Genomic DNA, 11,304 nt, shown 5'->3' with positions numbered 1-11,304 from the left:
ATACTTTAGGGTTTTTTTGTGACTCGCACCCGTCACTGTTCGATATATATTGGGTAAACTCATGAACTAACACAATAGTCTCAAACTTTATAATTATATAAGGGCTTTGATCGAAGAAAATCATGAAGATTTTCAAGGCAATCGCAGGAACAAGAAATAGAGCTCCGATCTTTTTAGAGAACACGAGTTATTAATTACCTTCAAGTCAATAATTTTTATTGCGAACTCTTTTGATACCGACGCATATCGAAGAGCTGTATCGATCGTGGTGGAGTGAATATGGTGTGTGATCCTGGGACCCCAAGGCAATCGCTGAGATTGCAAGGTGGATAACCTTGGAGCCGTCAAGGTCAAGAAGAAAATAATAAATCACTTTCGTCAAGAGTTAAATAAATATGTCCTATACTTGTTTGATTGATCTTAAGGCTAATATTATTAAGATTAGAACTTGAATATAACTCAACCTCAAAACTAGCTCAAGAGGGGAGGATTGTCCAACTCCATATATGATACTCTCAGATATTTTATACAACCAATGTAGGACAATTAACACACCTCCTCACGCCCAAAAATGAACATCTAAAGCGTGAAGTTTACAAATAACCCAACTATGGGCAGAACGGGTGGCCCAACAATGGACAGTCCAACACATAACGGTGGAACCTGGCTCTGATCCCATGTTAATATTGAAATTTTGACCTAACTCAACCCCAAAAGCAAGCTCAAGAAGGAAGAATTGTTAAAGTCCGTATATACAACTCTCAGGTATTTTATCCAATCAATGTGAGACAACTAACAAAAATGTAAGTGATAATTTGTCCCTTGTCTTGTGGGCATATCTTGCAAGTTGAAATTGGTAGCCTAAAACAAGATTACGATACAAGGTATATGAGTTTAATGAGATTTCTCTCGTTACTCAATGAAATCATGTATGTACATACATATTAATTTTAATATCAAGTGTCATTTTCAACTACACAATTTTTATGTGAAGTATAATTCTGCTGAAACAGTTTTTTTCAGATCAAATATCATATTGGACTTTTTATATGTTGTTATATTTTCTTTTTCATGAAGACAAACGGTATTATAAAGAGGGGTGTATTGAGGAAATTTTTCGACATGTTTAGAAACAACACCATAACTCTCATGAAACGGTTTCTCATGTCAATTTTGTGAGACATAACTCCAAGTTGACTTACTTATACAAAATATTATTTTTTATATCAAAGTATTATTTTTTATTGCGGATATAGATCAAATCGATTTATCTTATTAGTAAAATCATCTTATAAGAGATATATTCTAAAAATATTAACTTGAAAGATCTTATTCTTAATAATAATAATGACTTCAGGATTTTTTATTAAATACTAAAAGTTCACTTGTACGTCACTTATTACCTTTCCACGTCCACTTCCCCGTTAATCAATCAACTGATTGAATTAATCAATAAGTTTGTTATTGACGAATTGAAATAATTTCAACCTTACGTCTCAATAATTTTATAGTATACAAAATAATAAATATTTATAAATTAATATTTAATATTTTCACCATAATTAACGTGGACAAAAATAATAAATTTTAAAATATGATGAATTATTTGGTGTATGATTAACAATTATCTATATTTTCTCCTTAAAAATTATATTGAAAGTTTTAGGAAAAAAATTTTAGTTTAAGAAAAACATTAAACATTTTACCATTAAAATTATATCATGGGGATATTATTGCATCAAATAAATTCGAAGTTTATCGGTGCAGGTATCGCTATTTTATTAGAATAGTAATAGTATAGATGAATCAAAGAACCTAAAATATCCATTTTAACGATACATAATATTCACATATTTTTTTATACGTACATTATCAAATACTATCAGATTTTTTTTATATAAAATAAGATATGAATTCGATACTCAATTATAACAATAGTCGTCGAGAACAGAAAAACATGTCTTCAAAATGGTCCACGAAATAACAGTCAAATGCTGGATTTGTCAGACGTGGACAATTTTGTAAAATAGTCTAACCTCGCTTATTGACAAAGTAATAAAAAAATGAAATGTCCGATAACAGTTATGATCATTTGACTGGTCAGCCGAATGAATCCCATGCAGCCTTAGCTTTCAAATTACATCTATATTTTCTTTATTTATCAGTCATTTGTGTAAGACTCGAACCATATTATACTAATTAACACATGCATTATTGTGATCATATTCAAATATTTAAGGCTTGACCGATGCGAGGCTGTTGCCTTGAATATTCTCTACTCCTTGAACCCAAGAATTTTCTCTCCTCCTTGAACCCAAGAATTTTCTCAAGCAAAACAGACAGGTCCATATCTTCTCTTAAAAATTCGGTTTTTTTTTTTTTTTTTTTTTTTTTTTTTTTTTTTTTTNTGCTGTCTTTGAATTCGGTCATGGGGATTTGCCTCCAGAAGCCTGCTAAACTTGCTCCTGCTTCTTCCGGGCAATTCTCGGGTATGGCTTTAATGCCAGAATTGGTTCTTGATTCTGCCGTTTAACAGTTGGATATTTTGAATGGGTTTTCTTTTGCAAATAGAAAAGTCGAAGAATGATTTATTGGATCAGGTTTATATATCTCATTGATGAATTTTTATGTGATTATTTGACCCTCTTGAATTTTTTGCTTCAATATTTAGAGAGATGTGGACAAGAATTTGAACGTATTGGGTCACCTAGTGCTTGCTATTTCTAATGTACTGCAATGTCTGATTGAAGAGAATGCTTGCAGGGTTAGTGCAAGAATTTTTAGTTTTTAATGCGCTGAGGCTTCCTGAGAGACCCTTTTTGTGTCTGATATATGCTTTAATAAAACAAAGAAATATTGAGGTAACAACTGCATTTGGAAGTAAAATAAGTTACTTACAAATTTTGTAGTTACTTTGCAGAATAATTTCCGTTGATTGATTGATTGACTTAGATGGTGAAGTTGTAAGAATATGGTGTTGGAAGTGTTGTACAAACAGCTACAATATGAATTAAGTCCTCATAAGCTTGTCATGGTGGCCCAATTCAATCTCGAGCTCGAGCTTGAGCTTGTGTATCATTACTTTGAGCTCGGTAAGCAAGAGGTCAACCCGAATTGTATGAATCTCACTAGATTAACTCAAGGCCATCTATTTCACATTCACTGGTTGACTTTATACATTTGCAAAGCTCAAAGGCGCCTTGGTTTCCTTGATAATTTGACATCTTTCATTTTGTTTAGCCAAGTGTCTGCGATGGCACAGGTTCTTTAGAATAGAGAAATTGCAGACATCTGCTGCAAACCAGACATTTAATAATCTTTGTTGCATAATTTAATGTTTTTGTGTTTCATTTAATCGCCGAGTTAATCAGATGTCTGCAAACCAGACATTTAATAATCTTTGTTGCATAATTTAATGTTTTTGTGTTTCATTTAAGCGCCGAGTTAATCAGCATGCTTAACCGATAACGTTTTGCTCTTTTTTATGTTAGTCTTAAAAGACATGAAATCTTGTATTCACTTGTTTAAGTTGTTCATTTTCCAGATAAGATCCCACCAGGATATACAACACAGGACAATTTATATTCTTCGAACCAGCTAAGTCATTCAGGCTTGTTGTGCAATGCTATTGCTGCATCGAAATTTGGTCAATTTCCCTCCGGCAACCTCAGATCGTTTACTTTCAATGATCTAAAGAATGCCACTAGAAATTTCCGATTCGACAGCCTTCTTGGAGAGGGTGGATTTGGGTTCGTTTTCAAAGGATGGATAGACGAGCAAACTTTCACCCCCTGCAAACCTGGAACCGGGATGGTAGTTGCTGTCAAAAAACTCAAATCCGAAAGTTATCAAGGCCACAGGGAATGGCTTGTATGTTCATAAAAACTAGCTAATTTTCCATCGTATATACTTATAAATATCGTAAAGAGCTAATCTTTTTGTGATGCCACTTCTTTAATTTGACAGACGGAACTTAACTATTTAAGTCTTCTACACCACGAAAATCTTGTGAAGCTGATCGGCTACTGCGCGGAATCTGAGTACAGGCTTTTAGTCTACGAGTACATGCCGAAAGGAAGCTTGGAAAATCACTTATTTAAAAGTAAGTGGATTATCTAAATTTCGTTCGTTTTATTTATTTCTTTTCATTTACTTAGGTCTAGTTTCAATCTATTTATACTGGTGAATTTGTAATATTTTCAGAAGGAGCACAACTCATGACTTGGGCTACACGAATACGAGTTGCTGTTGACGTTGCTCGAGGGTTATCTTACCTGCATAGCCTGGATGCCAATGTGATATACCGGGACTTGAAGGCATCCAATGTACTTCTTGATTCGGTATGACTAAATTCAACTTGTAACTCTTGATACGGGAACAGGACCATTTCTATATGTTATTTATCATGTTTTATGTTAATGCTTTTTTTACAGGAATTCAATGCAAAACTTTCAGATTTTGGCTTAGCAAGAGCTGGTCCTAAAGGTGACAAAACTCATGTTTCAACTCGTGTCATTGGAACCAAGGGATACGCCGCACCGGAATACGTAGCAACAGGTTTGTTTTTATGTGAAAAAATAGCCGTTGAATTGAACCAGCTCTAACCTATTAGAGAAATAGGGAAACGTTCATCCCTTTGAACAAGACAATCTCTGTCATACATGCTATTAAAATTATGATATGTTTTTTTAGATGGTTTTGTTGTTAGAACATGATTTATATGATATTTGGCCATGTATATATATATAAAGAGCTGATGATTGTGTATCATAAAATATGAATCTAATAAAATTTTTAGTCCTTCGGGCATGATGTGGTAGATAAATGCCTTTACGGCTGAATCGCGTGATTTCATGTTGTATTGTAGGTCGCTTGACTCCAAAGTGTGATGTATACAGCTACGGTGTGGTGTTGCTGGAGCTGCTATCAGGGAAACGAGCACTTGGAGACGAGAACACTGGTGGAGCTGACGAAACTTTGGTGGATTGGGCAAAACCATTCCTAAATGACCCGAGAAAAATGTTGAGAATCATGGATTCAAGATTGGGAGGTCAGTATCCTAAAAAGGATGCACAGTTCTTGGCTGTTCTCGCGCTACAATGCCTCAACACGGATCCCAGGAACCGACCGACCATGTCGGAAGTTGTGGCTGCATTCGAACAGCTCCAAGCATCGATTGCGGCGAACAGGGTTTTAGTCGAAGCGCATAAGAAAAATATGGTGGATAGGAAGTTGAACTCCTTGTATAGTAGATAGAAATGTTGAGCAAATATGATATGGCGTGCAAGAATATGGATCCGAGGGAGTTTATCAAAATCTTAAATTTTTTTTATGATTTCGGATTAAGAATATTTATCTTTTCGGAAAAAAATATAAACAAAAAATTATTATTCCGAAATATAATTAGGATGATACTAATGATTCATCGCAATATGCACTCCATTTCACTTTTAAATTTAATATTTGACAAAATTATGAGCCTTTGTTACTTTCTTTTCTTTTTCTTCATTCAACAATTTCTTTCTTTTATTATAAAATATTTCATAATATATCATCTATTGATTAAATTGATGAGTAGGATTTTTTGTAAGACGGTGACACAGATTTATAATCAATCCATACATCTAATGAAAATTAATATTTTCAATATAAAAAATAATGATTTTCATAAGTTGGGTTGATTGAAAATCTGTCTCATAAAATTAATTTTTGGACTCACATAAGTTTTTGTATAAATTCATATTTTTTTAATAAAGTAAAAATATTATTTTACTATATTTATTTTATGTTGATATACACAAAATACTAAAAATTAATTAACTTATAAGAAAACATGATAAATTATAAAAGCAAAAACGAAATATCGGGTTGATCTAAAGAAATAGAAACAATAATTATATTATTAATATAAAATAAAAGTATAAATTACTTTAGTTTATATTAGTTTTATTTTTTATTTATGTTATATTTTATATTTATGAACATTGACAATTTAATTATTTTTTTTAAGATAACTATAAATTATGATAATTTAATTTAGAAATTGTTAAGATTGGAACTTAAACCTAACTCAACCCCAAAAGCTAGCTCAAAAGGAGAGGATTGTCCAAGTCATATATACAACTTCCAGGTTATTTATACAACCGATGAAGGACAACTAACAAAAATTGAGGATAATTAAAAACTTGCTGAGATAATCAAGTACGGTGTGCTAACCTCAGATTGCATGCAAGTCAATTTTGGTGGGATTGATGTTGGGATTCAAATGGATAAGGGAATATCTATATATACAGTATAGGTATAGAATATGTCAACTTTTAAAAATTCGGGATACAGTTAAATATAGCTACTTTTTATGTATTATTATACAAACACAGACGTATACGTATAATTCAATATCATAGAGATATACGAATTACATTATATATAGCATTATTGATAAATTAAACTTTATTAATTAACTATATAAAATAAATTATTACTATTTTTAGGCAAAAACTTGTGTGAGACGGTTTCACGAGTCGTATTTTGTGAGACGGATCTCTTATTTGGGTCATCAATGAAAAAATATTACTTTTTATGCTAAGAGTATAATTTTTTATTGTGAATATCGATAAAATTGTCTCATCTCACCGATGAAGATTCGTAAGACTGTGTCACAAGATACCTATTCTATCCTTTATTGTTAAGATATAACTCAGTGCTCGTATCATATATATAAGTTTTTTAATATATATAAATAATTTTGGTATGTTACATATTTTTGATGTGATCATCACATTTGTATTGGATCTAATAATTTTGATGTACAACAATACATATATCAACCAAAATAAAAAGACCCTTTTCCCAAAATTATTCCTCCAACGAACACACACACACCCACTCACAATTTAGAGGAAAATAAATATTCGCACAAAATACAAATAAATTAAACTACTCCTTCCAAGAAATATGAATTTTCTTGAATTTTGGTAGAAACAACTAAAAAAACGAACTGTTTCGAAAAAGGTTCCTTCCTAAGAGAGATTCAAACGGAAGAATAGTAAACCTGATTCGTGTACAACTACTAATTATTATAAAACAAGAATAAGGGAATGGAATACAACATGAGCGTTTAGTCAATCCGGAAAGATGAGTTTTCGAGTCCGATCTCTTTACATGTTCGGCCTTCTCACGAGAGGCCTTTTGCCGTTCGATCGCGCGAGTCTCCCTGCACATAGCTCATAAAGAGTGCAATGTCTTTAATTCATTTCTTCATGCCCTCTTCAGTTATCCAAACTACGTCCTCAAGGCAGGTTAACAGATTTTTGTAGAACTAGGATAAAGAGCTAGAAAAAATCAGAAATTTCGAACCAATATGGAAAAAGATGTAGGTGCTGTTTCCTGAAACTTGGGCAAAATTCAGTGTGTACCTTGTGGAACTCCAAGGTATCTCCCTTGGCCTTTCTAAACTCAACCATATGCAGAGAAGGAGCAACTTGAAAGACCTTTTTCAGTACACATTTTGCATTACAAAACACGAACTGTATTACAAAAAATTGTTTAATTATTTCAAAATGTACCTCGGTAGCAACGTTAAGGTTTCCTTTTCTTCCAGCTTTTATGTTTTCAAGCCTCATCTGAGAAAAGAGTAGAAAGAAAAGTACCAAAAAATTCGTTTAAGGGTTATAGCCAGCACAAGTACAACAATTATCTGGAAAGTTTCACCATCACTACCTTGTAGTTCTTCTTGCGAATGTCAAAACCGAGTGGTTTTGCTGCTTGTTCGATTTTCTTTATGATCTCATCGGCAGGGCGTTTGGATGTGAACCTCGTTTCCCTCTTGAATTCCTGCCACCGATGTATCATCAACAAAAGAACAAATATAACATATCAACAAATGATGTTACACATCCACAATCGCAAGAAATGCAAGGGAAAATAGTTTCAACCTGTTCTGCATTGAATAGATTCTCAAGATTGAGACCTTTTGACATGGAGATTAGCTCAAAGGCGTTCATTGCCGTTGGTTGTTCCTCCTTTTTCTCCATCACAAGATGTTCCTGATAAAAAGAAAACAAAAGCTCTATGACTTAGAATATTAAAATAAAAAACGATAAGAGAGGAAAAATCACTGATGTGTAACAATCTCACCTCGGAATCCTTAAAAACAGCTTCAACGTCATCCAAACATGCATCTTCTTTCTCGTGAAATATCTGTGGTTTGTAACCTTTCTTAAACCACGCATCTTCCAATATTTCAGGGATAGTGATACGCTGCACAAAAAATTCAGAATAGCTCACATGATCAAAGAGTGGAGATGGATGTTAATTGATAAAATAAGTTAAAATGTGATACAAGGCAAATTAAGCCTGAAAAATAGTATTTTCAAGATTCTCACTTTCATGGGATTTGGTTCAAGAATCCGAGCAATTAATTTCATGGCACCAAAGGAAAACCACGAGGGGCAAGTGAATTCGGCAGAAGATATCTGGATATGTTATCACAACAAAAATTATCAAAACTAAAAATGTTTTTGGAATTATGATATACAATCGACAAAGCACTTAAATTGCACAAATAACTAACTTTTGAATACAAGTTCATAAGATTTGCATCGTCGAAAGGCAAGTATCCTGCAAGCAAAACAAAGAGTATCACTCCACATGACCACAAGTCGGCAGTTGCTCCATCGTAGCCTCGATCGTTGAGAACCTATTCAGGTTTTAATCCATGAATCAGACCATGAAAGAAAAATAAAATGTGATTTAAGAGTCAGATAGTGGGATTTGTGAATCCTACCTCAGGAGCGACATAATTCGGAGTTCCACAGGTAGTATGCAGTAAACCATCATCCTGGCAAATAATAAAATTTAATATTTTAATGCCCATTTAGGGAATGGGAACGAATATAAATTGAAAGACGTGAAAGAGTGGCGCAGCAAACTTCATAATCAGAATCCGATATTTACCCGGACAGTTTGAGATAGAGCACTTAATCCGAAATCGGAAACTTTTAGGTTCCCAGCGTCATCCATCAATAAGTTTTCCGGCTGCGCCAGATAAGGCAGAGTATATGTTGTATCAAATTTTGCATGAAAACCATGCATGACAAATCAAGTAATAAACTCATGATAAAACTAAATAGACAAAATTCAATTACCTTCAGATCTCTGTGAAAGACTCCCCTACTATGGCAATAATCAACAGTATTAATGAGCTGTTGAAAATATTTTCTAGCATCATCTTCTTGCATTCGTCCGTTATTCACCTAAGTCATTATAAACATATTGTTCCAGATTCAATCAAGAAACAACAATTCCCCAAAACTATACAAAGAGTTCACACAATACAGTATAGAAATTCAAAGATCGGCAGGACAACCGAGTCCATCGAACTAAGATTTTCTATAACATGCTTTCGGTGTGGCAGAAATAAGTTTGACTCTTACAATATTATCAAAGAGCTCTCCTCCAGTAACAAATTCCATAACAATAAATATCTTGGTCTTGCTCGCCATAACCTGAAGACAAACAAGATTATAAGTTCCAATAGAGATAAAGAGAGGGAAAGCAAGAAATGGACAATAACCTCATACAAGCGAACAACATTGGGATGCTTTATCAATTTCATCGTTGCGATTTCCCGCCTAATCTGCCAAATTTATGCATGACATATGTCAGAATCAGATCCACCATAAATAGAACAACAATATTTGATGGATCAAAATTGGCAACTTAACAAGAGAACTGTAATGTTTTTCAAGTCACAAAGGTAAAACACCCACCTGTTCAGCCATTTTGTGCTTAAGGACCTTATCCTTGTCGAGGATCTTCATAGCCACTGGTTGTCCAGTCTCAGAATCCTTAGCAAATTTCACTTTTGCAAATGTGCCCTCACCAATGGTCCTTCCAATTTCATATTTCCCAATTCTACGCTTAATTTTGGGTTGACTCATCCGCACTCGATTCTCCGGCGGACTTATTCTGCGCTCAGCAACAGCAGTCTTCAACAAGAACTTCCTGCACGTAAAATTCGAGATCTTCAAGCCCTTCAAAATATCAGATAAAACTATACAATAGTGGCAACAATATTTCTTGGAATTCTTTTTAGTATAGCCTTTACAATTTCACAGGACAGACAAAACTTGAATCTTGATATAACAGAAACCAATGATCAGTTCACAAGCTAACAAACATATACATAAAATAATAAGACTAAAAGCTACTCTACAAATTACTTTATCAATGACTAAAAGAGCGGAACAAATGATTAGATAAAACACAATTAAAAAAAACACCAGTCACGAATAAAATAAACAAAAAATCGGGAGTTGAATCTACTTTCAACACCAGAAGACAAGAAATCCATTATTAAATGACAACCAAATCCCAAACAAACTTATTCTTTCCACTTTGAATTATCAATAAATATATTTAGCTGCCCTCCAAACTTAAAGAAAGATTCACCCACACTCTCAGACCTTGTCCAAGACTTCCAAATCTAACAAAAGATGAGAGATAACAACTGAAATTTAGAAATTTCCGAACCAAACTCAGAATCCGTACACCCAGTTTCATAACTCAATCAAGAATTTCAAGTCTAACAAAAGAATGAGACAATAATATAAAATTTTCCCAAAATATATATCTTAAAACAAACAAATATTGTCTAAAAGAAAACTTTTCGAAGTACTGACATCTACTTGTGCTCAACACCGAACCGGGGCTTTGCTAAAATCCAAATGATTTGGATGCTAAAGACGAGATGAGAAAAAAAGGGATATACTCGGATTTGTACAAACACGGTACTTAAAGCTCGATCACCCAGGAGAAGCAAAGCGGCTCTTGGATTCCAAATGGGTCAAAAATAACTTCAAGAACCAAGATTTATAATTGCAGAAAACAAAATGAACCCAGAAATTATATTAGCCAGCGGGCGAAAATGGCATCCAAAACTCAACAAATCAAACGCAGTGGATGGGTTGTAAATATCCAAGAAAACAAGATTCGCCGCCACACCTGGCTCAACGGAAAAAAAATCACCGAGAAAGGAAGAAATGTTGGGTTGTCGTTAGAATTATTGTGGTTGGAAATTAAATAGGGAGGAATTTAACGCAGTTCAAACACGATTTCGGTGGCGCGTGATTGAGGAAAATTAGTCGTACGTTAATATGGTAAGTCACACGTTCCCAAACCCACCCCTTCGTTAATTTCTCATGGCAGGCCCTACTGCATTATTTTCCTTCCGATTAAAATAATCAAACTTTATATATAATAGTAATTAATAAATAATTTCAAAATATTAAAATAAAAGATACA

The 11,304-nt window shown here is 33.5% G+C and overlaps 2 protein-coding genes across 6 annotated transcripts; one reads left to right on the top strand and one right to left on the bottom strand.

Moving 5' to 3' along the window:
- Positions 1-2,367: 2,367 nt before the first annotated feature.
- LOC140988553 (probable serine/threonine-protein kinase PBL3) lies at positions 2,368-5,341 on the top strand. Of its 2 annotated transcripts, none has more exons than XM_073457563.1 (6): positions 2,368-2,489; positions 3,545-3,870; positions 3,967-4,102; positions 4,204-4,340; positions 4,434-4,557; positions 4,868-5,340. In XM_073457563.1, exons 1-6 carry the CDS (start codon positions 2,429-2,431, stop codon positions 5,254-5,256), a joined length of 1,173 nt encoding a protein of 390 aa, XP_073313664.1. In that variant the 5' UTR covers positions 2,368-2,428; the 3' UTR covers positions 5,257-5,340. The 2 variants fall into 2 exon arrangements, with proteins under 2 accessions (XP_073313664.1, XP_073313659.1); XM_073457558.1 differs by lacking the exon at positions 2,368-2,489 and adding an exon at positions 2,957-3,092 and having other exon boundaries at positions 4,868-5,341.
- Positions 5,342-6,818: 1,477 nt separating this feature from the next.
- Positions 6,819-11,067, bottom strand: LOC140988533 (CBL-interacting serine/threonine-protein kinase 3-like). Of its 4 annotated transcripts, none has more exons than XM_073457535.1 (15): positions 10,646-11,067; positions 9,771-10,005; positions 9,575-9,637; positions 9,435-9,506; positions 9,147-9,254; positions 8,956-9,036; positions 8,786-8,839; positions 8,573-8,698; positions 8,385-8,474; positions 8,137-8,259; positions 7,935-8,045; positions 7,720-7,833; positions 7,566-7,622; positions 7,416-7,490; positions 6,819-7,318 (listed from the first exon to the last, which is right to left on the bottom strand). In XM_073457535.1, exons 2-15 carry the CDS (start codon positions 9,939-9,941, stop codon positions 7,250-7,252), a joined length of 1,314 nt encoding a protein of 437 aa, XP_073313636.1. In that variant the 5' UTR covers positions 9,942-10,005; positions 10,646-11,067; the 3' UTR covers positions 6,819-7,249. The 4 variants fall into 4 exon arrangements, with proteins under 4 accessions (XP_073313636.1, XP_073313634.1, XP_073313638.1 ...); XM_073457533.1 differs by having other exon boundaries at positions 10,683-11,067; XM_073457537.1 differs by having other exon boundaries at positions 9,771-10,025; positions 10,702-11,067.
- Between the last annotated feature and the right edge of the window lie 237 nt (positions 11,068-11,304).

Source organism: Primulina huaijiensis, chromosome 1 (genome assembly GCF_012295235.1).
Source record: "Primulina huaijiensis isolate GDHJ02 chromosome 1, ASM1229523v2, whole genome shotgun sequence".
Taxonomy (NCBI): Eukaryota; Viridiplantae; Streptophyta; class Magnoliopsida; order Lamiales; family Gesneriaceae; genus Primulina; species Primulina huaijiensis.
Note: the sequence above shows the minus strand (reverse complement) of the source record. Positions and strands in the feature narration are given on the sequence as shown.

Coding starts and splice junctions, on each gene's coding strand:
- LOC140988533 (XM_073457533.1), bottom strand. Junction 9,507..9,574: donor ATGTTGTTCGCTTGTATGAG/GTTATTGTCCAT, acceptor GTTTGTCTTCAG/GTTATGGCGAGCAAGACCAA. Junction 8,840..8,955: donor CTCTATCTCAAACTGTCCGG/GTAAATATCGGA, acceptor ATTATTTGCCAG/GATGATGGTTTACTGCATAC.
- LOC140988553 (XM_073457558.1), top strand. CDS start 2,972: ATGGTGTTGGAAGTGTTGTACAAACAGCTACAATATGAATTAAGTCCT. Junction 3,093..3,544: donor GTATCATTACTTTGAGCTCG/GTAAGCAAGAGG, acceptor TTCATTTTCCAG/ATAAGATCCCACCAGGATAT. Junction 4,558..4,867: donor ACCGGAATACGTAGCAACAG/GTTTGTTTTTAT, acceptor GTTGTATTGTAG/GTCGCTTGACTCCAAAGTGT.